The sequence below is a fragment of the Monopterus albus genome, unplaced genomic scaffold (assembly GCF_001952655.1).
Source record: "Monopterus albus unplaced genomic scaffold, M_albus_1.0 scaffold103.1, whole genome shotgun sequence".
NCBI lineage: Eukaryota > Metazoa > Chordata > Actinopteri > Synbranchiformes > Synbranchidae > Monopterus > Monopterus albus.
In genome coordinates, this window is record NW_018127983.1 from 2,778,347 (window position 1) to 2,803,494 (window position 25,148).

General features: G+C 41.8%; 1 protein-coding gene across 1 annotated transcript in view; it reads right to left on the bottom strand.

Moving 5' to 3' along the window:
• herc2 (HECT and RLD domain containing E3 ubiquitin protein ligase 2) overlaps positions 1-25,148 on the bottom strand; it is a 47,579-nt gene that overhangs the window by 12,304 nt on the left and 10,127 nt on the right. Inside the window, exons 15-67 of the mRNA XM_020610099.1 lie at positions 24,798-25,049; positions 24,525-24,718; positions 24,238-24,438; positions 23,791-24,019; positions 23,527-23,651; positions 21,435-21,613; positions 21,145-21,329; positions 20,892-21,047; positions 20,598-20,783; positions 20,286-20,462; positions 20,095-20,198; positions 19,869-20,019; positions 19,546-19,760; positions 19,316-19,448; positions 18,981-19,108; positions 18,394-18,589; positions 18,174-18,307; positions 17,434-17,610; positions 17,174-17,310; positions 16,842-16,993; positions 14,851-15,042; positions 13,828-14,015; positions 13,526-13,718; positions 13,259-13,441; positions 12,977-13,161; positions 12,278-12,425; positions 11,996-12,192; positions 11,625-11,855; positions 11,376-11,514; positions 10,975-11,121; positions 10,235-10,377; positions 9,845-10,112; positions 9,504-9,646; positions 9,274-9,372; positions 9,016-9,184; positions 8,770-8,895; positions 8,327-8,435; positions 8,102-8,241; positions 7,827-8,017; positions 7,617-7,722; positions 7,359-7,450; positions 6,687-6,862; positions 6,128-6,239; positions 5,862-5,943; positions 4,901-5,135; positions 4,514-4,691; positions 4,125-4,237; positions 4,089-4,092; positions 3,885-4,021; positions 3,667-3,811; positions 3,195-3,420; positions 2,142-2,313; positions 1,594-1,780 (exon numbers count right to left, since the gene is read on the bottom strand). Of these exons, the coding sequence (XP_020465755.1) occupies positions 1,594-1,780; positions 2,142-2,313; positions 3,195-3,420; positions 3,667-3,811; positions 3,885-4,021; positions 4,089-4,092; positions 4,125-4,237; positions 4,514-4,691; positions 4,901-5,135; positions 5,862-5,943; positions 6,128-6,239; positions 6,687-6,862; positions 7,359-7,450; positions 7,617-7,722; positions 7,827-8,017; positions 8,102-8,241; positions 8,327-8,435; positions 8,770-8,895; positions 9,016-9,184; positions 9,274-9,372; positions 9,504-9,646; positions 9,845-10,112; positions 10,235-10,377; positions 10,975-11,121; positions 11,376-11,514; positions 11,625-11,855; positions 11,996-12,192; positions 12,278-12,425; positions 12,977-13,161; positions 13,259-13,441; positions 13,526-13,718; positions 13,828-14,015; positions 14,851-15,042; positions 16,842-16,993; positions 17,174-17,310; positions 17,434-17,610; positions 18,174-18,307; positions 18,394-18,589; positions 18,981-19,108; positions 19,316-19,448; positions 19,546-19,760; positions 19,869-20,019; positions 20,095-20,198; positions 20,286-20,462; positions 20,598-20,783; positions 20,892-21,047; positions 21,145-21,329; positions 21,435-21,613; positions 23,527-23,651; positions 23,791-24,019; positions 24,238-24,438; positions 24,525-24,718; positions 24,798-25,049 (8,567 nt within the window). The remainder of the gene's footprint in view (positions 1-1,593; positions 1,781-2,141; positions 2,314-3,194; positions 3,421-3,666; positions 3,812-3,884; positions 4,022-4,088; positions 4,093-4,124; positions 4,238-4,513; positions 4,692-4,900; positions 5,136-5,861; positions 5,944-6,127; positions 6,240-6,686; positions 6,863-7,358; positions 7,451-7,616; positions 7,723-7,826; positions 8,018-8,101; positions 8,242-8,326; positions 8,436-8,769; positions 8,896-9,015; positions 9,185-9,273; positions 9,373-9,503; positions 9,647-9,844; positions 10,113-10,234; positions 10,378-10,974; positions 11,122-11,375; positions 11,515-11,624; positions 11,856-11,995; positions 12,193-12,277; positions 12,426-12,976; positions 13,162-13,258; positions 13,442-13,525; positions 13,719-13,827; positions 14,016-14,850; positions 15,043-16,841; positions 16,994-17,173; positions 17,311-17,433; positions 17,611-18,173; positions 18,308-18,393; positions 18,590-18,980; positions 19,109-19,315; positions 19,449-19,545; positions 19,761-19,868; positions 20,020-20,094; positions 20,199-20,285; positions 20,463-20,597; positions 20,784-20,891; positions 21,048-21,144; positions 21,330-21,434; positions 21,614-23,526; positions 23,652-23,790; positions 24,020-24,237; positions 24,439-24,524; positions 24,719-24,797; positions 25,050-25,148) is intronic.

The following is a 25,148-nucleotide window of genomic DNA, read 5'->3' on the forward strand; positions in this document are numbered from 1 at the left end:
AACGTCTGACCTCTGTGATTGCCAACAAAGGTTTTGCCACCAAGTACTAAAGCACGTTTTGCAAAGGGATCAAATACTTATTTCACTCATGAAAATGCAAATTACTATATAACTTTTTTTGTAATGCATTTTTCTGGATTTTTTTGTTATTGTTGTGTCTCTCACTGTTCACATAAACCTACCATTGACATTGTAGACTGATCATTTCTTTGTTAGTGGGCAAACTTACAAAATCAGCTGGTGTTCAAATTATTTTTTCCCTGACTGTAAATGTCTTGGGCAGAATTTTGCACAGATTTCCACTGAATTCAACAGGATAAGTACTGAATGATTAAACCTCAGTGTCTGAAGGGATAACAAGAATAAAATACAGGTAACATCGACAAGGTGAAAATAAAATAGCCACTTTGCACAAACTCATGTTTCTACTTTCCATTTAGTTACTGTACATGTTAGAAAATTGAAAAAAGCAAAAAATTTTAAAGAGCAAGGTTAATATCTAACAAGAAAAAAAGTCCTGTTGTACTGTGTATGCAGCTGACAGTTGCTAAATTATCATCTGGTTCATGACATCAGGACCTTGTGTGAATCTTTTTTATGTTCTACCTTTTGTCTGCAATAACCATCCTATATTACTAGGTACAACTAATGCAGTCTAATAAAAATATCCTGTATGAAGGTGCTAATGCTCAGTTTTTGCAGGAGCTGTGTCACATAGATGTTGATTCAACTCTATGATTATTTTAGAAGATGTAGTTTGTGCTGCTCTTGGATTGTGTTGCGTTATGCTGACAGGTGTTATCAAAAATGCATCTACAAAACAAGACTGACTTCTATTTAAACACTGAAGGGGATAATAGAACACGAAGAGGCCATCACAGTGAACTGTTCAATATGAGCCACACATGCTCAACTGCTCAAGAAGGTAACAAATTGTGTTCTGCTCTTGTGTGGAAAACGACTTGCACTGTGTGCAGAGTGAATCACATTCTGACTGGCTAATATAAAGATAAACTATAAATATAATATAAAATACACCACTTTTGTCTGACATATTGTTAAAACGGTGATTCCATTGGGCTGCACTGTGAACAGATAATATCTGCTCTTCTGTTCTATTTCTGACAAAAGGAGCTGCTGAAGGTGTGCTTCTGTAGCAATAAACCACACTTGTTACCACCAAGAACCAGAGAACCTGCCAAATTTACAAGGACTGAAATCTTAAGGCTTACAACTTTAACTCCAGGAATGAAAATGGACAAAGTTGTGGGTAGAAAACTCAAGAGTTTAAATTATAATCAAAGGCCTGTGAGTTTCTGGTGTTTCCAAGTTGGACAGTTTGCTGATGGTCGCAGCAACACACCTGGTCACCGTAGTTAAAAATGCTTATTGCATGGTTGACTGTTTTATAGTACTTCAGCACAAAATACAGTTGAGGCAGCATTTTGACAAAAAAAAAAAAAAAAAAAGCCAAACAGCACAGGAACACCCTCACCTACATATATGAAATTATTAAGTACTTGAGAGACGAGTCTGGTGTTTCCAAATTCAAGTCATACTAAATATAGTACCAGTGTATATCATCTTCCTTACCTCACTCTTCTTGTCTTGCCAGGGATTAGGGCTGACCCGTTCCTCAGTTTCAGGGGGGACAGGTGGACCTTCTTCATCACTCACACTGGATGAGGATGAGGAGTCTGATGGGGGAATAGGTGAGCTAGAAGGACACTCAGCTGGCAAAATCATGCTGGCTGGCATCAGAGCACCGACCACCGCATCCCTGGGGAAATACACAATGCCTCCTGTCAACAGTAATACTGACTGTTAACAAGTATTGGATCCAGTCAGCAGATTACTGTCACACTCTTGTCTCATTCTGCTTAGAATCCCGGCCTCAGTAGGACCTCGTTCATTTCTAGGTGGTTGATACAGAAATTAGAATTTTAATTGGTGCTAAACAAGACAAAACTAACATGATGAATTTATGCACGTCTCTACTGATTACAGATTAGAATAGACTTGGTTTCACAGTTTTACTAATTATAATCATGGCTCACATACACGACATCTAGCTACATTGCATACGTCTTCATCCTGGGCCACCAGTGGAGGTTATTTAAAACCCTGCAGGTAAAACATACCTTGCATACATGATTTGGAGCGCTGACAGCACATGAGACAGAGCCTGCTGTTTAGCCAAGTTGCCATCCAGACTGAGGAGAATCTTGGCCAGTGAGGGTCGATTAGACTTCACGCTCCTCTGCCCACTCATCTTGTTGCTAACTGCTGATGGGTCACTGTCTGACTGGACACCTGCAGTGTACAACACCAAAACAATGAGACACTGTCATTTATGTGAAGCACCCTTAAACCACTTCAGCCATTACCAGCCAGTTGCAGAAGCACACTGCTGACAGACTGAGCTCTGCAGTTTTGTATTGGTAGTTCCAGTTTGACCTACCTGCAGATATGGACATGTCAACCATCTACAGGAAAAGTAATAGGTTCTGCAACTTCAACAAATAAACTACCTGAAGCCAGTAAGCGTTACAACTGTAGGTGTTTTATGTAGCTGACTAAATCTGTAAGTCAGAAAATGCTTCTATCACTGTCTATTACTGTAGGTGGCACAGACTACATAGTACTGTATGCCCATATTTATCAAACTGCAACAAGGCATACAAAGATACAATTATTGGCCTGTATTAGTAATACATAAAAATATTGAAATAGGGATAAAAGAACATTTTTGTTGCACAGTCAGTATAGACAATAAAAGGTCCATGAAATGTGACTGCAAAGAACAGCTTTTATTATGATGTTTGCACCTCTGAAAAATGCAAAGCTAAAAGTAAAAAGTGGTGTAACACCCCATCAAATTTTCAAATGCAAATGGAAGGTTAAAACTGACCTGTTCTGAGTTATACATATTATTCTGTAATATTTCTATTTTTGGGTTATTTTCACATATGGCATTTGTTCTGAAATATTTAAATAGGAATAAAATGAAACAATTTTACTTTTATTAAAAATTTCACTTTTAATAGTTTTAGACCAGGATCTGTATTTACCAATGACTGAGCAACTACCCCTAGTAGACAATGTTCAGCTTGCTTAGCCCATGTACAACTCAGAAATATTCCAAGAGTTGTAGGAGGATTGTGTTGACAGGATGTAAAGAGAGGGAGGATTACCTAAGTAAGATGCTCCAAGGGAGTCTCTGGCTGTTTGGAAAAGGACTGGCTCATGAACAGATGGGGTGGTCACATCCACAGTGGTCCAGGCCACACTGTGGGAGGAGCCACAGGCCACTCGGGTGATCTTCTGTCCCTCCAGACCCTGAACCAGGGTGGGCTTTCTGTTAACTGTGGTGGTGCCATTACCCTGCTGCCCGTGGTCATTGTCACCCCACGCATACACCTGACACAAAAACACAGTTGGATTTCATTTTGGTGTTTAAAATTCTGCGTCCTATAAACACATGCCTCAGTATTAAATCAAGATTTTGTCATAATGTCAAATTTTTAAATAAAAAAAAAAGCTGAAGAAATTTCCTAAAGGCGTTCCTGGACAGAATTGTCTGGGGAAGCAGAGTAAGAGTCCACATACTGACTAACATGGCATGCCAGTAAATGAGCAGTGTTTTTATATCACTCTAGTACCAACCTGTCCTGTGTCTGTAACAGCCAGACAGTGTAGTGCTCCAACAGCAACATGGATGATCTTTTTGCCTCTTAGTCCTTCCACCATCTGAGGCTTCCGCACATGGACATCAGTACCGTGGCCCAATCGGAAATAGTCACCTTTGCCCCTGTTTGGAAATACAAACAGTTAATAGCCAAAGGACAGATCATGCATTTATATCATTCATTCATCCATCTTACCAGGTCCACACTACTCCAGATTTGGTTAAAGCCAGGGAGAACTGTGCTCCGCATTCAATTTGGCAGACGCCCTGTCCATTGAGCCTCTCTATATTCTGAGGGATGTTGCAACCTTCACTGCCTCCACGACCAAGCTTCTAAACCTGAATCCTTGTGGACATGCTGTTGCAACATTAGATACACACAATTTGGGGCTGTTAGAACATTGCTCTCCGATGCTACTTGTACTCTAAACTCCACAAGATACCCTCAAGTGTACTGGCAGTAATACCTTCATCAGTGAGGGCTAGAGTTTGAGCATCCCTGCTCCCACAAGCCACCTGGATAACACGGTGCCCCAGAAGCACTTTTACCTAGATGAGGAAAACAGAGCAACCAAGAATGCATGGTTTATTTAGACATGAGACGTGGCAGCAAAATATCTTAAGCAAATCAATTTCTAGATACTGTACAGTAAGTTATTTAGTGGATACGTCCTTCTTTATTATTATTATTCTTTAGAGCAGGTAATACAATTGCACTTTAGGTGTTTATAACTCTGTGATAATGTTTGTCCCACTATTATACTAGGCCCTGTCACCATTTCTTAAAATAAAGAAAAAAGGGTAAGGAAGAAAATACAGCCATACCAGTTTAGGCCTGAGCTGTGTAGTGTTGTCCCCATGTCCAAGGCGGCCATATTCCCCCAGACCCCAGCTGTACAACTCCCCACTGGAGGTGATCGCTGCACTGTGAGAGCTGCCACAGGCAATATCACGAATGCGCTTGGTCTTCAGTGCTTCAATTAACCGAGGTTTGTCACAGTTCCTGTAATCATTGTTTACTTTTACATGCTGAACACAAGTATTTAAGAACTTACATTTCAGCCAATATGATCTCAAATATCAAGAGCAAGACAGTTATCATGATGAATGTAGCAGGAGAAAATAGGATTTGTTGACTGAAACAAACTGACTCTCAAAAGCCACTGGAATAATAAACTTCAGGTGTTCCTGTCTCTGAGAAGGACAACATACATTCTGCTGAAGTGTCCCAGTTTGCCGTCATCTCCCTCGCCCCAGGAGAAAATCTTCCCATCCACAGTCAGGGCCATGGCATGGCGCCCTCCAGAATGCACAGCGACCTTCTTCACCACATAGTTACTGAGTGCAGTGATCTGACGGGGGATGGGGATGGTCCCACTGGACAGGCCCAGGCCTAACCTGCCGTTAGTGGCCTCTCCACAGGCATAAATCTTCCCCTCAATCGTCACTGCAAAAATGACACCAATTAGGCTGTGCTGACATTGCCCGCTGAAGTGACTCAAATACAATGGTTTCCCTCCAAGTGATTCAGATCTGATCTTTTCACAGATGTGCAAACAAACCAATCCAGATGTTTTCAAATCAGATCTGGGCCACTTTCATATGTGGTCCTAGATCTCATTCTTATCTGACCTTTTGACCATGCGACAGCTGTCAAAGTGGTCAGACCAGAATTCATGTCGTTTTTGTAATGTCTCATTCCTCATGTGGCATGCACATATTGGCCGTAAGTGTTGGCAACTCACAGACCGGTAAAAATAAACATGGAGAAGAGCAACAACAGCGACAGGAGTCAGTGAAGACATGGGGAAGCTTCAAATTTGTTTGGACAGTTATGGAGAAGCTTCTCAACACATCTAACTGGAAGGAACATATTGTAACAGTCCTTTTTGAGGACTCTGCATAATCTGTCGCACCAATGATGTCATTGTTCTTTTACATGCATGGTTCATATTTCCATTAACTCTGCACATGCATGGTAGTTTAGGACCTCAGCAGAGGTTACACCAAAATTGGATACATGCCATTTACAAAATACATAAATTTTAACTGTCCAGACAAGACACTGGATCACTGGATCTGACCCCCCCACCCACAAAAAAAAATAACTGAAGGCATTAAGGCCTGAATACATTCTAAAACAACATACATTCATACTTTCATTTTTATTCACCTGCAAACAGGCTTTTGGAACCGCCAGCCACTTGTACCACATTGAGTGCAGATAGGGTTTCAGAGAATGACGGCACCTTAATCTGCGAAGAGCACAAACAAATGTGATCAGAGAATGCAGCAGCTTCTGAGCCTCTCACAAATGACCAATCAGCTGATTGACGATATGATTAGAATTACCCCTGCCTTATAACATTAAAATACACACAAGCCTTGCACTTTATTTCTTATTATAAATAATTTACTTATTTAAGTGGCAAACTGCACCTTAGAACCCTTAAGCCCTCCCAGCTGGTCCTTATCATTCAAACCCCAGACAAACACTTTGGTCCTGATGGTGGCTGCAGACTCCAGCCCTGATGACTTCTTTCGAGCAAGACTGGAGGACAAAATGAAAAAATACAGTGAGGGTCTCGAAACAAATTTCGTTTATCACAATTTTTTAAAAGGTAAATAAAAAAACAAAAGTCATGGTCCTGTAAACATAGCTGTAAGTTAATTTACCTTCCAGGAAAAGATCAGACACACTCTTAATGTAGCTTAACAGTCATCAACTGTGGTAATCTTTCGTGTATTCAGTCGCATACCGGTGAGCATATACTGAATATAGAAATCTATTTAGGTAGGTCAGCAGACACATACTCGACACCCTCAGTTTACTTCTTATTAATCTTCCAAAATGCAGACTGAAAGAGCAGGTCAGTTTGCATCCTCGAGATCCCTCATGTTCGTTAATGGTGGGGAAATGTGGATAAACATCATCATTACATTCTTTCATATATGGAGCACATTAGACAATCCAGCCCTGAAATATGGTTTCTGCTACCTCCCAGTAGCAGTTTTGTCATCATCCTCTTCTTCATTGTCAGATGCCAGGAAAGGGACTGTGGCCAGGTCTTCATCCTCTGCTCTGATGCGTCCCACGATGCCAAGTCCGTGAATCTTGCAGTCTATACCAGAGCTGCGGCACTGCTTGATTGCAATCTCAATGTATCTGTGATACTGTAGAATACATTGTTCAAGTTACAGTATTACAAAATCAATCTTCAGGCAACAAACAATAATTAGAATTTAGGGCTGCACGATTATGGCAAAAGCAGTAATCATGATTATTTTTGTCAGTATTGAGATCACAATTATTTAACATTATTATTATTCACTAACTTTGAAAACATCAAACATTTACTGAACTTTAGAAAAAAAAACTTATAGTTTTCTTTAATTTTAGATATCATTCAATTGAAAAACAAATAAGGAATTTTGTCTACCTAATTGTGATTGACAGTTCAGAAGAAATTACATAGGCTATAACTTTGCCACTTCAGGTTAATAAGTAATAATGAGAGCATCACTACTTAAAGGAATGTGGCACAATAATCATTCCAGCTCAATTATTTTGCTTTTATAATTGTTGAAAGCCAAAACTGTAACTGAAAATAAAATCTGATTAATCGCCTAACCCAATTTGAATTTTATGTCTATTACTAAGTCAACACACCTCAGTACAGTTACTAAGCAGAGGGACAGTGGTGTCTGTGGGATTGATGTTAATCGTCTTCAGTTCAATCAAGTTGTTCAAAGAGCTTCCACCTGTATAACAATGTGTAACAATGTCAAAAACACCATACTGTTTAACACATGAAGAACTGCTTGAGAAGCAAACAAATTACAACTGCGCCATACAACTGTCTAATGGCAAAAATACTAATGGAACTTTAAATAGCCGCGTAAGAACACATTTAAAAGAAAAACCCACCTGACACAACCACTAGTGACGGCATGTAGCTGCTGTCTGCTGGATCCACCATCATCTTCAGTCTGTGTACAAGAACATCTGGGAAAAGCTCAAGACGAATCCAGTGCTGCAGAGTAAAGAAAATGCTGTCAGGTAATGTTTTACACATTAATAAAGAAACTAAACAGATGTGTTATCCAACCCATTAGAGTATGCAATTGAATCACCCACCTTTCCCTGCGAGCCAGAAGACTGCCAACACTGATCACTGCAGTCAATGAGGCGTGAGGCCTGGTTAACTGAGGATGAGACGTTGAGGCTCTTGACAGCACGAGACCAATCATCAATCAGCATCCCACGCTGGCTGCTGTGATGCTTCTTGAGCTGTTTTCCTGAGCGACCGCAGAATGCTGGAGACTGGCCTAGATGTAGGGAAGATGAACAACAGATTCACACTCATGCACAGATTATAGGAACAACAATATCTGAGAGAATATGTGACTAACCAGGCTCATTGATTCTGCCAAAGGAATGTCTGGTGTTGTGCTTGCGGCTCTTGAAGCAGTTTTCACAGAAGTCAAAGTCATCACAATTCCTGCATTTGAACCTGGGGCCATTTATAGGGAACATCTGACAGCCATCACACCTGTAGAGGAATTGCGCTTGAACAACATTCTGAGATACACAGATTTTGTAAACTGGGAGAGAACAACTTTCAAAAATATCTATACCTCACTCCAGGGTGAACACTGGGCACCAGTTCCATCTCAGACAACAAGCCAGTCCAGTGGGACTGCTGAGGGAAATCCACTATCACATCCTTTCCATTGGCACTGAAAGCTGAAACAAACCATTGAGATGAATTAGTACAGAAAATAGAGAATTCACAGTGTATTAGGGTCTATGGCTAATCCAGGCTAGAGCCTGACAGACATTAACTGTAAATAGATGCAATTCACTATTGGTTTTAGTCTCTGTATGGGGATTGTTGAACTGGTAAGTGGTAAACAGTAAATGGACTGCACTTATTTATAATGCTTTTCAACCTTACATGGACAAAGTGCTTTACAGATTCACCCCTCCACCCATTCATACACCAATAGCAGTGGGTATGTGTCCTCTTAATGTAAAAAAGACCAAGTTTATTCTTTATAGGCTAAAAGTTATGGCTTACCTTTCACAACTCCCACACTCCTGTGAGTAACGGAGCCCCATTTGTACTTCGGAGTAGTGACAGTGGGTTTCACCCTCACTTTGTCACCGATTTTTATATGAGATGGAGAACTCTGCTGTGGGAATCCTGGAAAAGCAAATAATGAACCAAATCATGTCAGAGGTTGAAGGGGAAAAAAGTGCTGCCGAGGTTTCCCCTGGAGTCAGCCATTATCAGCATCATAGCACATTCTATCGGCAAACTTACCAAGCAGCTCGATGTGGATGTAGCGGACCCAGTATGTTCCTCCTTTTTGTTGCCAGTCACACTGCACATTTAAATCATGAAGTCCATCTCTATCCAGTTTAATCACCTTCCCGACATCTCCGTCATACACTTCCTCGTACGTTCTGCAGCACTTCACCATCATCCCAACCTGCACAGGAGTCAATGATCATTCAGACTAATGTCACAGTTCCTTAGAACAGTTTAAGATCTTTCTCTTTAAAATTCCAGTGCTATTACCTGAATGTTCTCCCTAACATATACAGCATAATCATCATTGCTCTGGAAATCTGTTCTCTTCTTAAATGTCTGGCTTTCAGTCACCACTGCACCTGGCGGCTAATGGAATGCACAAGGATTATTACAAGCTATTATTGATCCTATCATAGATTAGAAAATAACAAGTGGATGAACCCATTATTGAGTGGGGTATAGCAGAAATAAAACAGTACATATGTAAAGTAATGTACCACAGGGAATGTCGGCTCTGCCTCCTCCAGTTCCTCCAGCACTTCTTCATCAGAGTACTCATCTGATACAGTGTCTGCATCTGACAGCTCAGTCACATGAATATCTGGATGGTCGAGTAGCCAACTCACCAGAGCTTCAACACCTGAAGTATATGCTCAATTACTCTCCAAAAGTATATCTCAAACCATCACATATACTATGACATGAATATGGCCAACATATTGCTGCAGTGACAGCTAAAGAGTTTTAGCCAGAGTAATAGTGGCAGAGGGTGACATTTTCACAAGCAAGCATTGAAGTGTATTCAGAAATTCAGCTTTATGTCATATGATAAATATACCTGGAACACCAGGGGCACTGCCTGTAGTTCCAGACAGCGACTTCAATGCAAACTCGATGTTCTTCCGTGGGAATCCCATCTCCATGAGTTGAAGGACTATGGGTAAGGGAGGGACAGGGGATGTCTTCTGCTTCTTCTGTTTAGGCAGTCTGACATGCTGTATGGTGATAGGTGTGGTGGCCTCACTGGAGCTGCTCTCCTCAAACAGAGGAGAGGATGGGTGAGCGGATTCCACAGCCAGGTACTGACACACTGCCAGAGCTGCCGCCTGCACATCCAGTGACACACAGGTAATGCTGAAGCCAAACTAAAAACACCAGCTGAATGTATGAAACATTATCATTAGACTTGCTTAACATTGGATTGCCAAAGAAAGGTCTGTCAACTCACCTCCATCTCTCGCCTGTCAAAAATAGCTTTGATGGGGGACGGCTGAGTGGCAGCAGACAGCAGCTGTTGCAGGAGAATCAGTGGAGGCAGGGGGCCCTCAGGAGACAAGTCGCCTACGTCAGGAGATGTCACCACTGGATCCTCTGGAAACAAAAAACATGAGGTGTACTGAAATAAAATGCTACATCTAAATTCAGTTTAACATATTTCATGGAGGTAGACAGCAGACGAACGATGCTTCAGTTCACTTAATATAAACATGTTTGTCAAAACATCAATCGCCAGTTCAGTTGACATCCACTCATATATAATCTCAGGGAAACAGGAAGTGTGCAAGGTAAGCTGGCTGGTTGGTTAATCAGACATTGCCAAGTTTGTCCGCCCACACAGTAGCTACTGTGCTGCACTAATTGTACTGTACAGGCACAGTTTAACATGACCATAACATCCACTCAGCCTACCCACTGGGTGCCATGATGCTGTCCCAAAGCTGTAGGCTACAGGTTAATGTCTGTGGAGGCTCCCTACACTGAATCAAGTCATTAAACCAAAATACAAGTTCTATCCAGCGTTTATGTTCTAACATTGGCAAGGTTCAGGTTTACGTTACTAAAACACTTTGTCTCAGTTTTCTGTGGAATGAAAGTGAATATACAAAATCCATAAAACGAGATAACACAGAAGTCAGTGAGACACCTGAAAACATTAGAATACATTAACTTCATTTGCTGAGATCTTACCACTGGGGTTGGGTCCTATGTCCACAACTGCCGGCTGGGAGAGGATCTGCCTGAGTTTGTCCTGATGAGAGAGCAGAGCCCGTCCTGCCTTTAAAATATAGAGCCTCAGCTGCTGGCATCGCAGCAAATGGATGTCCACCTGGTCCGCTGGAGACATATTATATTTGATTTAATTCACCTGACTAGAACACTAAATCAAAGCATCCTCCACAGCTGAAATTCTTTTGTCGCAATCATATTTGTCAAGAAGGAATGAGAACAAGTGATTTATTATAGGAACAAAGCCCTGCATACTGCCAAGGCACCTGACCAGTACTTAGTCTACATAGAATGAGTAATATTTTATTTTGTATGACATTTATGACTCAAATATGTGTTGTGTCTCTCAGACGTTTGTGTACCTGTAAGCCCTCGACTAAGGGACTTCTTCATGCGCTGTTTCTCCAGTTTGCTTCCAGCCAGGCTGACCAGCTGTGCCCACACTGACAACATGGGCTCGGTGAATGGCAGGTTCTGCACACTGAAGGATACTGCAGCCAGCTGAGGAAAACAACCATCAAATAATCAGTATTTCCCTGTCTAATGGGTTTGTTGAGTAAAAACAGTACTAATGTATAAGTACACGAAGAAGCATCTAAATAGTTTCATACCGGTTTGAGGTGGCTGAGCAAGCAAACCCTACAGGTCCTCATTTCATGAAACTGGACAGTGATGCGACCTTTAGGGGTGATGCGTGTGACTGTTCCTTCTCCGTACTCCTCATGAATGACCTGGCCACCTAGTCTGAGGCGCCCGTCAATACCTCCGATCACTGCCAGCACTGCCATCAGACTGCCCACTCTAGGACCCTCCGAGTCAGGAAAATACTCCTCCAGGAAACACTGAAATAGGGATAAGGGGAGATTTACACTCACAATTATCAAAATGGCTTTATAAAAGAAATCAGAATCAAAGTATTGCTGACAGCCGACATTTTAACACAGACACTAACTGAAATCCATAATACTGCAACAAGTCTTACTGCTTCAGACTGGCAGCCTGCCATGACATCTCCAATGGAGCTCAGCTGAGTGTTAATATAATCATTTATCAGGCTGTTCCACTGGCCAAGAGAGTGCAGAATACGCAGCACAGCAACAATCTCCTCCGCCAGGGTGCTGCTGTGAGTGGCTGTAAGAGACGCCTGAGGGCGGGACTTCCTCCTTCGCAAGGAACCCTCTGAATGGAGGAAGGAGCAACTTTAAAAAACATTTTACAGAAAAAATAATCCGATTTTCACTTAAAGCCTGATTTGTAAATGCACCTCTGAGAAGTGGCAGATCTGATGAGCAGGTGCTCAGTAGACTTCCCAAGAAGCTGAACAACTTGTCCACCAGGAACTTCATGTCCTGAGAACGCTCCGTCTTGTCCCATGAGGGCAGGACTGCCTGCAGGAGACGTAGTGCCAGAATCTGGAGACATGCAAGGTGTACAAACACAGGGTGTTACCTCCACAGAGCTATAGTTTGTGAAAGCAACTGTTCTCCTTTCTGCACTATGACAAAAGCACACAAAACGGTGCAGCGGTGTGTTTCACTGACGTGTTTGTAATCCTTTTTGAACAACTGAGGTCTACAGTACAGATGAAAGAGCTAATCCAGGACTAACACACTGACAGACATTAACAGTGAATAGAGTTAATTCACTGTCGGTTTTAGTGTGCTGAAAATACTCTTAATATAGACAATGACTGGCCTTAGCCTTTGTTGTGGGATGATAAAAAGGTGTCTCTATCTTTGATTGTTTTGTCTGTAGTAATAACACAAATGTGTGTATTCTCACAAATCTAACAAATGGGCTCCTTTTCAGTGACTCAAATACAACTTCAGTGTCCAAAAATGCAAAACTAAGAGTGGTTCACTTTTATGAGATTTCTCTTCTACACATTCTGCTACATAAAAGACTGTCCTAAAAATGGCAGCATGAACAGCACATCTATCACACACATATCATATTAACCTACCTGTCTCTGCAGAGTAATGGCATTGAAGGACTGGTGTCCCTCAACAATTCGGATGAGCAGGCCAATCCAGGCAGAGGTGCTGAGTGTGCTGCACATCTGGGGCATGAGAGCAATGCTTCGTATGAAGCCCAATGTACACCAGCTCCTGTGCTGCTCCCGACACACCAGCCTGTGGGAGTGACAGCCTAACAAAAAGGTTGGTCAAGTCAGAATAAGATGATGCCCAGTAACTTGTTGTGGAAAAAGATTTAAAAGCCCTTTAACAACATAGTGGTTGACTACCTAATTTATCATTAGCTCCACTTTCCACAAGCATCCTCAGTAGCCCACACAGGGTTCGTGTAGCATCTGTTTGCAGCATCTCTGCATAGATACCAGCTGACAAAGACAGTGTCTTCAGTAGGTTGACTGTGCTGGTTAACATCATTGCTGTCGGGTGGCTGCTCTTCTCCATCAGTTCACCTTCTGAAACAAAGAGATGTTGAAGGTTTGAAGCTCACATTTGACTTGTAGGTTGTGATGTTAACTGAGGCAGTAATGTGAAATTACCTGTGTCATCTTCTGTGTCTGAGTCCTCAGTAGGGGGCTGAGCAGCTGGTGGTGGCTCTGCCAGTTTAAGATCATACTTCCCCTCTTTGCCCATCCTGTAGGAGTTGGTGCTGCTTGTATCCCACTGGACCCTGATCCAGCCATCCTCACCCAGCTCCCCAATAACCCTGCCAAGACCTGGTGCCGGGCCATCCTGGACAGAGCATGCACAGGGTCAAATAATAAACTGGAGCCTTTTTTATCGTGCTTTATTCAGAGGTTACAAAGCAATAATCTATCAACTGTAAAATTAATTCACATACCTGATCACCCCATTTCCAGTCAACTCCCCTCATTACCCTGGTGCCTATCTTCATCATGGCAGCTAGCTCAGGGCCAGAGGCAGGCAGGGGGACAGGGGCAGCCTCCTTTCTGGACTCCTCCAGTACTGTGGCAGAGCCTCCGTGTGCACATAAACTCAGGTCCTCTTCACTGCTGTCTGTGCTGGGTCCTACAAACACAAAAATAAAAGAGACATCCAACACCTATATCTTTTGTTTTTGCTTTATTTATTCAGGTAGTGTCACTGAGATCCCAATCTCTTTTTCTGAGAACAGGAACAATCATAGTCATGAAACCCATCCATAAGACAACCAACAAAACAAACAGATATCCACAGATAATAATAAAAATCCAATTCATAAACCACAACTACAAAAAAGACAAACATATCAAGTAGAACAGGGTAAAGAATCAGTATAATCGATCACATGAATCATATAAAATATCAGACAATGCTTTGAAATTTCCAAGAGACATTAAAGAACCTAACTTAAGGGAGATTGCAGTACATTCCACTTACAGGGTACAAGTACCTAAAAATGCATTTTTGCCAAGATTAGCGCACAAATATGGGACATCTAATGCTGAGTGGTTATTGGATCGAATAATGTAGTTACAGGGTTTAAAATGCTTTGACCACAGGAAGTCCATCTGAAACAAAAGTATCCAATGTAATTTGAGGTGGTACAAAAAGAAAGAGCATTCAAACAGTAATTTAATTTAGCCTTTCTGACTGTGCTGGTGCAGGTTTTTCTTAGATTTTAAAACTTAACCAATCTTCTGGATTGTCACTGGATCTGGCCTGGGACCAAGCTTTATCTCTTCAGTGAATTACACTGTGCAGTGCTGCAGTAAACCAAGGGTTACATCTATTTTTAATTTTGTGCTTCTTATATTGAGTGTGCCTATCATCAACTGAATTAAAGGACAAAAAATATGGGCAGGTACCCTCTGCCTCTGGCTAGACAGTGTGTTGAATATTTAATTGGACAGTAGTCACTCACCTATGAGCCGGAGGATACACTGTGTGAGAGCAAGCACACCAGAATTTAGCAAGAGACTGAGGCCGTTGGGCCCATGTTTCAGGGATAGCATGTGTATCATGGCCAGAAGGAAGCGGGCTTGTGGAATGGTTCCAAGACTTGGTCCTGCTGGGTTCTCATTAGTGATGGTCTGCAAGGGAACAGGCTGCACACCTGGTTACGAGACAAATGGACGATCAGTAAGTTAGTTTGTGTATATAACAGATCTAACTAGACAGGGCAACTCAGTTTCCGCATAATTAAGGCTGGGGTTCAATGGCATTTTACTGAATCTGAATCCAGTTCCAGATCCACTTATTGAATACAAATCCTTTCAAATCCCTTACAGAATTTACTTAAAGGTGGTCTGGTTGTTATACTGTTACAGATCTAAGAGGTCACACTACACATGCAGCGGACTGGGCTGTGTGAGGCTGAGCACTCATCCTTCTCATGTTATGAAATAAGTTTTTACTTTAATATAATGGACACTAGAAGACTATTTAGACTAGGGGTGTCAAACTCAATCACACAGGGGGCCAAAACTCAAAGCACACTTTAGGTCGCGGGCCGAACAGGATAAACATTTATTGAACAGACTAAAACTAAACATTTTTGAACATAAATATGAATCGAAACAGACAGGGTACAACATTATTCCAAAATAAATAAACTTGAACTTAAAATCAGCAACCGTATTTCTGCCAAGGCTTACATTTGCAAACACCTGTTTTTTGTCTGGACAAGATGTCGCACACTTTCATCATGCAGCTCTTCAGAAACCCTCCCTCGGTAAATGTCCGGGCTGATTTTCTCCTCTGCCGCAATAAAACTTGCTTTCACAGCAGCTTCACTGTGTCATTTCACTTTGGTGAAAACGTCTGCTGTGATGTCAGATTCCTCTTCAACTCCTCTACCTTCCAATGTCAGTAAACATATACTCAGCCTCCCACCGGTTTTGAAAGGCTCTGTTTTCAGAATCAACTTTTCTCTTGGCCATTGTTAGGGGCTAGCTTTGACTTGAAATTAGGGTTGTATACATCAACAGACGCTTGATTGATCTCACGTAATTGATGCTGGGATGATTGCAGGTAGCCTATAGTTTGGTAAGGCAGCTGTTGCGCTGCATTATGGGATTTGTAGTTTGTGTTATTGGTGCCTCATATCCCCGGGCCATTAAAAAGAGATATATAAAATGATCTTGCGGGCCGGATGTTGCCCGCGGGCCTTGAGTTTGACACATGTGATTTAGACAAAGGATGAGTTGTTCCCCGTCTCTGTGAGTACTGACCTGCAAATATCACTTTTTGCAGTTGTTTCTTTGACTTCAGAGTGGTTCATCAGGTGTGCCATGTTTGGTTACAATAGCTCTTTTTTTGCCCCAAACTTTATTTAGATAACATGTAATAGGCTATATAGCCTAGCATAACGTATACAGCAGTGTTGCTAAGTTATAACCATTTAGTATTTTCAGAGACGCCAAAGAGTGTAAACTAAGTCGATAAGGGACTCGTTTGAAGCTTGATGAACCCAGATACCGTATTTCACCAACTTGGAACTGTTCCAAAAGACAATCAGCTATCAGAACCAAACCCTACCCATAATGCCATAAAAGCAATATTCCCATGATAGTTTGACCCTCATATACTGTATATGCTTGGAGCACTCAGCAGCGCAGCCATACACTTTGGCCACAGAAGGACTCACATACAGTCAAGCAGCCTTTGCAGCACTCACAATGGTGAATAATCTTTAAAAATATTCCTGTATTCAAATTATGATACAAATCAGCACCAAAATCTAATCAGTTCACACCCTACCACTTGAAAAGATTTCATCCAAATCCATTCATTGCTTTTGAATTATGCTGTTAACAAACAAAGACCAGCAAAAACATAACCCCTGCCCTTGGTGGAGGTAAAAATTATATATGGCATTTGTGAAATGAACCAGTCATATAGTCACAACATTACCAAGCTCTTTGAAGCGGGCGCTGGCCTCGAGCAGGATGTTGCGAACGTTCTGGATGGCCCAGGAATACAACTTGCCGAAGGTCACCTCCAAAAGCATGCGATTGAAAGGAGGGATCAGATCCACATCCTTCAGGCAGTCAGACAGGGGCTCTCTGAGAAGGAGAGTTGAAATATTAGAAGGTTTTGAACTGAAAAACACCATCATGGCCTGAAATACACAAACTGCGAGCCTAGTGGCCACTTAATACTTACAGTTCTATATGCTAAGAATAACACTGTATAAAATCAAGGGAAATATCTTAATGTCTTCTTTGCTTAAGATCTAAACTTACCCAATGTTGGACCCTTCTGGTATGACCCTTTGCCAACCACAGAGCATTGCATATTGCACAGACGGCAGCAAAAAGCTTTTGGAGGCTAACTTCAGCATGGTGTCAATGCCCTCTAGCCTCACTTCAGCCCTCTCCAGCTATGATGAAACAGAGGTAACACCCATCATTCTTTTCCCCTCTTGTACTGTATATATTTCATGCTTTGCCTTTTCTTGTATTCAGCATTATCACACTGAAAGTTTATAAGATTTCACTGTCACCTGTTTCAGAAGACACTTCCTCATCTTCTCTACATCAAGGGGCTCTTCTTTCAGTACAAACTCCACTATGGTGGCCATAAGGCTAGACTGAGAAAAGGCACCATGAACACTGTGTTTGAGCCAGCGGTACCTCTGCACATTAGCCACAGTGTTTAGAAGTGGCTGCCACTTGTCCTGCTGCAAAGGAATAAAACAATATAGGAACATTAGACGATACAAACATATCCACTGTTGCAGGTGTAAGTTTCTACTATTTACTGTTAAGTTCAGTTCACATGAAAAATCAGTTTCCTTCTAATTAAGCTAATTAATTAGCAAACACTTTTTACACCAACATGTTTGTATTTGCATACTACATATCTAGTATCAATATGCATTTGTTAGCTTAAAGTTTAAAGGTGTTAGAGCAATTTCGAGGAAAACTGCATATCCCTCATTAATGTGCAGAATTAGGCAGAAAGGTGGTTCAAATTGTAATCAGATCACATGTTTCATGTTGGATACCTGTGGTGTATTTATGAACTGTCTACTATGCATCTTGAGATATCATGTTCATAAGAATGTGTCTAAAGAGTGACAGACAGCAGCATGGTGAGGTGACATAATGTCCTACATATCATACACAATGACTATGGTATAAATAAATAACGAAGCTTCTTTGGAATGTCTATATACTGTATTTTTTGATAGTTTATTTAAAAAAAAAAAAGTTCCAATAACTAACCTTAACATGAACCTACCCTGGATGTTTTGCTTGTGGGTGATTTCCTATCGGTGGATGTGGGGCTGATATGTACATTAAGTTCCTCTTCATTGGTCCCTTCGATCTCCAGCTTTGGCTCTTCAATGTCAGCAGACTCTGACTTCTTAGGCACTAAAAATATAATCCATTTAATTTCAGAAAGTGATCATATGTAAGGAAAAAAGCTACAATTCCATAGAGCACTTTGAATAACCTACCTCTTTTTTTCCTGCGGTCCCTGATGAGTTTCTGGGTGATTCTCCTCCAGCGGGGCTGAGAACTTAGCAGCTTCAGTTTCGACACTATAGACAAGTCATTGCTTACAGCTGGACGCAGCTCATTAAACAGAAAGCGCAGCCGCTCAATGACAGGGGCACACACCTCCTTATAAGAACGACCTTGCTCTTGATGGGTCTAAAATAATAAGGACAGAGCAAACACATTTTAAAACCATGCCTTTTCTGTGTTCTCCTTTGTCTCACAAATGACCTAAACTGGTTTCCAGTATTATGTACCTCACTACTGGAATGAGCTGCAACACACCTTGAAGTTACAAGGGGCTCTCTCTCTCACCCCTATGAGATATTTTTAAAATTTTATTAGCTCTTTCTTCTAATATTATTTGCAATCGCTTTAATTAATGTGATTATTTTAACTGTTTTTGTGTCTGTCTTTGTTGTTTTAGGCTGAACGATTGGTACATAATTTTCATTTACTTTAAACAACTTACACAACCTTCTCCACTGGGAACGTCAAGTCTTTGTGAAGTATTTTATTGTCATGATGTGAAAAGCAGGAATCATACCTTGATTAAAGAACACTTTGCCTGGTAGATCATGCGGCACACATCAATCACAGATTTAGGGAGGGATCGCTGTTTCCCTTGGTCCACACCCAAGGCACATTGACTGACGAGTGAAAGGGCAATGTGACCTGTAACAAGAAAAGATTTTACATTAAATTGCTTTGCGAGTGCAAATAATTTCACATGAGAAGAATTTCTTATAGAAGTGTTAGAGACTGTGCAAGATCAGAAAGGAAAGAATTAAGTACACCTTAGCATAATAATGAAAAAAGGCTGCCAAAATTAGCTCTTAATTCCTCATCGAACTGTCAGCCTGAGTCCAGTTGCTAAGTTACCAAGGTCTTGATGTTTGAGCAGGCAGCAGAGCAGCAGGCGGCCAACTTCCTCCACAGGGTGTTCTGGGGGGAATGTGATGGGTGTAATAAGATGGTACTGCTTACAGCAACGCTCTATTTGGCATAGGAAATCCTACAGTGCCACAGAAAAAAACAAAGCATGACTCCATCCTTTAGCATCACACTCACTATGTAGCTTCCTTTTTCAGTTATTTTTGTCATGTTTGTACCTTCACAGTGTGTTCCTGAGTGTTGTTGTCAGCAATGGCCTGCAGAAAAGGCTGTGCATGGTCACTGAGGGTTAATCTTCTGGAGTAGAGTTTGGTCTTGTCTGGAGTGGTTGTGCCTAGGGAGCTACAGTGGTCTTCATCCTTTTCTTCATTGTAGTTATAGTGGATCTGACTGGTCTGCAGACCCCCAGAGAAAATGGAAGACTGGAGCCATTCTATGCAAAGACATCAAGAATTGGGGTTAAAATAATTAAAAGCAGGTTTTTTTAAAAGACCAACGCCTGAATTTTGAAACCAGGCTGTTTTAAAATCATTTAACCCACTGGCACATTCAATCTCCATGGGGGACAGCGGGCTGCTCTTGGCCAGGTAGGAGGCATGGAGACCTAGTAGCAGCCCCAGATTCCTCTCTGTGTCAATAAGCGGGGAGGACAGACTGCTGAGGTCTGGAGTGGTGACTGTCTCCTGGTTAGGCTGTAAATGATAAAACACCACCAATGATGAAGTAAGCAATTACACTAACAAAATGTAAATTGGAATACCAGGTACCTCCATATACTGGCCAACACAGAAGGCCTGCATCGACTCTCTGGTGTCCTCAAATTGCAGAGCAGCTTCCAAAGCAACCACAGGATCCTCTCCTGCAAACTGGGCTGTCAAAGGAAAACAAGATGGATGCAACTTACACAATGTGTAAAAACAGTTTACTTTACAAAGGGAAAAAAATCTTTTATCTTTACCCAAGATACTGTTTCCTGTTAATGACTGAGACTGAGCCTGGAAGTCCTTGATGTCATAGACTTTTCCATCAATCACTGTCCAGAAACCACCATCCTTGTTGTGATTCTCCAGGTCAGCCTTGCGGATGAGAGAAACCTCCTCATTGTTCTTGGAACTTTGCCCTGTGATGAAGGACCCTGCTACAAGAGAACAAGAGTGTTACATTCTAAACATGATACCGTGAATGGCATCTAATCTTAACCCTCAAATGCCGGATTTTGATTCTAATAAATCCCCTTCAGGGACACAAGATATACAATAGTTAGTTATACCCATAATGCCCGGCCAAGCCAGATCATCATTATCGTCCCTCTCATGTCCTGGTGCCAGGTGGTTGAAACGGTCAAGATGCTCCAGGAGTCCAGCAAGGAGAGGGATAGAACCAGTCTCCTGCATCAGACCTGCATCAATGGTGAGGAGGAGCACAATAGACACCACCAACTCAGGCAGAAGCACACCTGCCAGAGAGAAAAACATCACTGCACACATGACAGTCTCACAAACTCCTTTTTAAAGATGCAATTAATATTCATTCTGCACACACATTTTTAGGAGACTGGCATTACCGGTTAAATCTCCTTCAATAACACGTGAGACTTCAGCAAAGTGGCGGCGACCAGTAGAGGCAATACTTGTTGCCACTGGCAGGATGTCTCCAATGTGAGTACACAGCAGGGCAATGTACTTTTTTAACAGGGAACCAACACCCAGAAGCTCTGGATCTACAAAAACAGCAGCAGAAATCAAACTATAACTCTTTTTTAAACTTGATAAACCTGGATGAGAAGAGAAAGCATTTAGGCAGACAGAATAACTTACTGTATCCATTTACATGCTCTGTGCCACTGACCCCCAGGTAGAGCTTGCTAACAAGCAGTCTCTGGAAGCGCAGCAGCAAGTCGAGAGATGCAGAACGTTCCTTGCTGACATGCTCTGCCTCTAAATAGTTGGAGATGCGGTGAGCAACACCCTTCAGCCTTGCAATGGTCTGGGATGCAATGTTCCTGTAGAAATCAAATGCATAAAGTTGTCAGAAGACAAAAGGGGTCCCAGTGTTAAATATATTTATAAATTTAAATGTAACATGATTCATAATCAAGTGCAGGTACCTCAACAGCTGCTGTACAAGCTGCACCAAAGGCAGGCTTTGTTTCCCTGCTGCCGCGTAGATGCCTGTGTTGATGAGGTCTTTGTCCAGCACAGTGCGACAACGATGCATGGTGGAGGCATTGGCCTCCTGCTCATCTATCTCCTTCTCTTTCTGAGCCTCCTTCTTGGCTTCAATATCCTGTCATGGAAAATATTATAGTGTGACCCCCTTTTCTCATGAGAAGTGGGATTTCAAAAATTTAAGGATGTGGATGTAGGAGATTTAAACCACTTATATCTAATATTCTGTTATAGTTATAGGAATCCAACAGTACACTAAAGGCATTTTCACACATGAACTCCATAATATGTCCATGGAATCAGATCTGGACTTTGCCGAGAGTTGCCCTTTCACAAGTGCAGCACACAACAGGAGGTAGTATGTGTCATAAAGAACTGAGTCTCTTGCTTTGTCTGACAATTCTGGCACCTTCTTTTAACAACCAAAGTTCCAGAATCTCATCGTGTCTCCAGTTGGATATTTTCATTAGTATCTTCATTGTAAATGATGAATTCATCATCCAATGTTTTTTTTTACTTCCAGTTTTGCACCGGTCACATGATAGAACATCAACACACTCACTACCTCCGTGTGAATACGTCGGACTATACGGTGCTGTTTTTTTTTATTTTTTACTTCAGCTCACTCGGACCTTACGTAGCCTTTGTACTAGGGAGTCTGTAGAGTTAAGTCTGCTTAAGGTCCGGGTCAACTGACTCAGACATTTGCATTCACACATACAGCTCCCCTAGATAATGTCTAGAGAATTTCAGGCTTCAGGTGCACGTCTGAAAAGGGCTTTAAAGTGGCTTCAAAAATGATAAAAAGAAATTTAATTCAATTTGTCATACATTTTTGCCTGAAACTGTTGCAATATGTTTCTGATTAGAACCAAAATCAGAAAACTTTATTGTCATCATACTAAATTAGTACAAGATTTGCTGCCTATGGTTGGGTACACGCTCTGAGTTAAAAATTGCCCATAAATGTATAAAACCTAACCAATCACAGAAGTTCACCAACAAACAGCTCCTAAAAATGTTGATTTTACCAAGCAGTGTTAGAGTGAATAACCTTAAATTCTACAGCATATTATGCCAACTTACAGAAACCATGGAGGTTTTATTAGGAGTGCTCCCAGGTGAACAGCTTTATTAAGTACTGTACTCCTCAATACAACCATAAACACACGCCTACGTGAGTGACTGAACATGAACAATCATTTACAGATATTGTTCCTCAAATCTGACGAATCTGAGAGGGCACACCGGCCACTGTGGCCGTGTAACTCTGACAGATATACAGGGCATCATAGCCTGATGCCAGGGCAATGATGGCCATGGGTGCATGGTCATCGTAAAATTTACACGGTGCATTCATTCCCTGCCCCGACTTCCAAGCACCAGGGTAAATGGAACACATTTACCTGCTATGACAGTGTTAGCACGAGACATGTAGTAATGCTTCCGTTGCCTGTATCATTCATTTCACAGCACCAGAGGGCAAATATTTCAATCACCAGGCATTTAAGCGGCACCAAAATCTGTACTGTGATTCAGTCCAGTAGATACCGGCTGTATAAAAATCAGTGCTTTATTGGCACCGGGCATCGGTACCCATCCCTAGTTGTGCCACACCTAAAACAATACGTATATACACTCAATCGACAACCCTGACTCTCATTCATTAAATTAAAAGCATAAATACACACTGCAGGGTAATGGAAGTTAAGAAATAGAATTCAGTTCAGCAATTGGTAAGTTATGGAGAAAAATGACACTAATTTCAAGTTAAAAAAAAGAAAAAAAAAAGGAGCCATTAAAAAGTACTTTTATGACTCTCACATCCAAGAAGGTCCATCTGAAAAATAATGCTGAATCCTGCAGCAGATGGGGTCTTAGGAATTTTAAATTCAAGTAGACTCTCAGTCCAAAGACAAATATTCATCTAAATCATATTACACAAATAGATGAGGCATCATTGCTATGAATACATTATGTGAGAAACTATGAGTCAAGCCAAGTGATGAGTCATGCATTAGACACACTGACCTGTATCTCAGCAGTGATGGCTGCATTCAGCGCAGATTCCAACCCTCCATCGGCCATTAAGCTGCTCACCAACAGGTCGATCATGAAACGACGTCCTGGGCTCACACTCATCTCATTTCCAGATGCTGAAAAAAGAAAAAGAAAATCTTAACTGCCCCAGTGCTAACAGTTTGCAGTTTATATAAAAATGAACAACAGAGTTTATTAAATTCTCATATGGTTGTGTTTCAAGCAGTGTTAGCAAATTATATGACTTGCACTCACCAGCATTAGGTAGAAGTGAGGATAATGCCCTCGCCCTTTCCTCAGCAGTGGGCAGCAGCACTGACCAGCCACTTTGGAGGACAGCTTGGGCAGCTGCTTGCACAGTATTAAGCACCCCAGCATTGCTTGCCAATACTACCACCATTTGTTTCAGGCTGTTAAGCAGCACACTCCCAAGCCCCAGTCCTAGTTCCTCTGGATCCACCTGGTTACTGATAGCTGCATGGAGCTGAGCACACATAGCAAAAGTTTTAGAGTTATTGTCTGCTATTGCTGTAACAAACTGCAACATTAAAAATTGCTCTGCATAATCATGTGTGATAAAAAGGTATTAGAGAAGGTGTGTAGAGGCTTCCAGAAATGTCAGAAACACAGGGTGTCACAAGCAGAAAAAAATGCTTCTGTGATGAAACATCTGAAAACAACTGTTGATAGGCTGCTGCCTACCTGAAGCCTGAGCAGGTTGAGTGTGGTGACGACCATACACTCCTTCTCCTGTGGGGGAGGCCAGTCTGAGCTGCCGTCCATCCCCTCACTGACCTGCCGCAGGAGCAGGTCCAGCTGTTCAAAGGTCATGGGGCACACATCCACTACAAAGGGCACGCGCTGCCCAACGGTCCATTCTGAGCACGAGGACCAAGCGAAGCTCTGAAAGCAAACACATGCTAAGTGCTGAATCTATCTTCACACATTATAAGCATATAAAAATCAGCAATAACAGTTCTGTGCACTACCTGCCCTGGGCCACAGGAGATCCCCACTATGTGTTTGGAGTTGAGCCCAGGGAGTGCTTTAGGCTGCTTCTTGTTAGAAAAGAGTGTATCAAAGTGTTGTAGTTTATCATTGCTGCCCCAACTGTGCACCTCTCCATCATCTGTAAGAGCTAGGCAGTGTGTAGATCCCACAGCAACATCCACAACTTTCTTCCCTAATTCCAGATATGAAAGACAGGGATCAGTCTTTGTATTCTAAAAGCTTCTGAAGGAAATTTTATGTTATCAACTTACCCTGCAGACTGTCAAGCAACTTTGGGTAGCGGACATGCTCATCAGTGCCATGACCAAGACGCTGGTTGTCTCCTTTTCCCCAGGTGTACACTTGGCCATCCTTGGTGAGAGCCACTGAAAACTGGCTACCACAGCACACTTTCACTATGTCCAGGTCCTGCAGTTTCTCAACAAGTTTAGGTGTCTTGCAGCCATCACTGCCTCCTCGCCCCAGTTTACCATAGTCTCCATCCCCCCAGGACCAAACCTGACCTATGGAAGCATACAGAGAAAGTAAATAAAACCACTACTACGGTCAGAATGATGTTAATTGTTTTTATGGACAGGTTTCTAGCCAAAAAAAAACCAAAC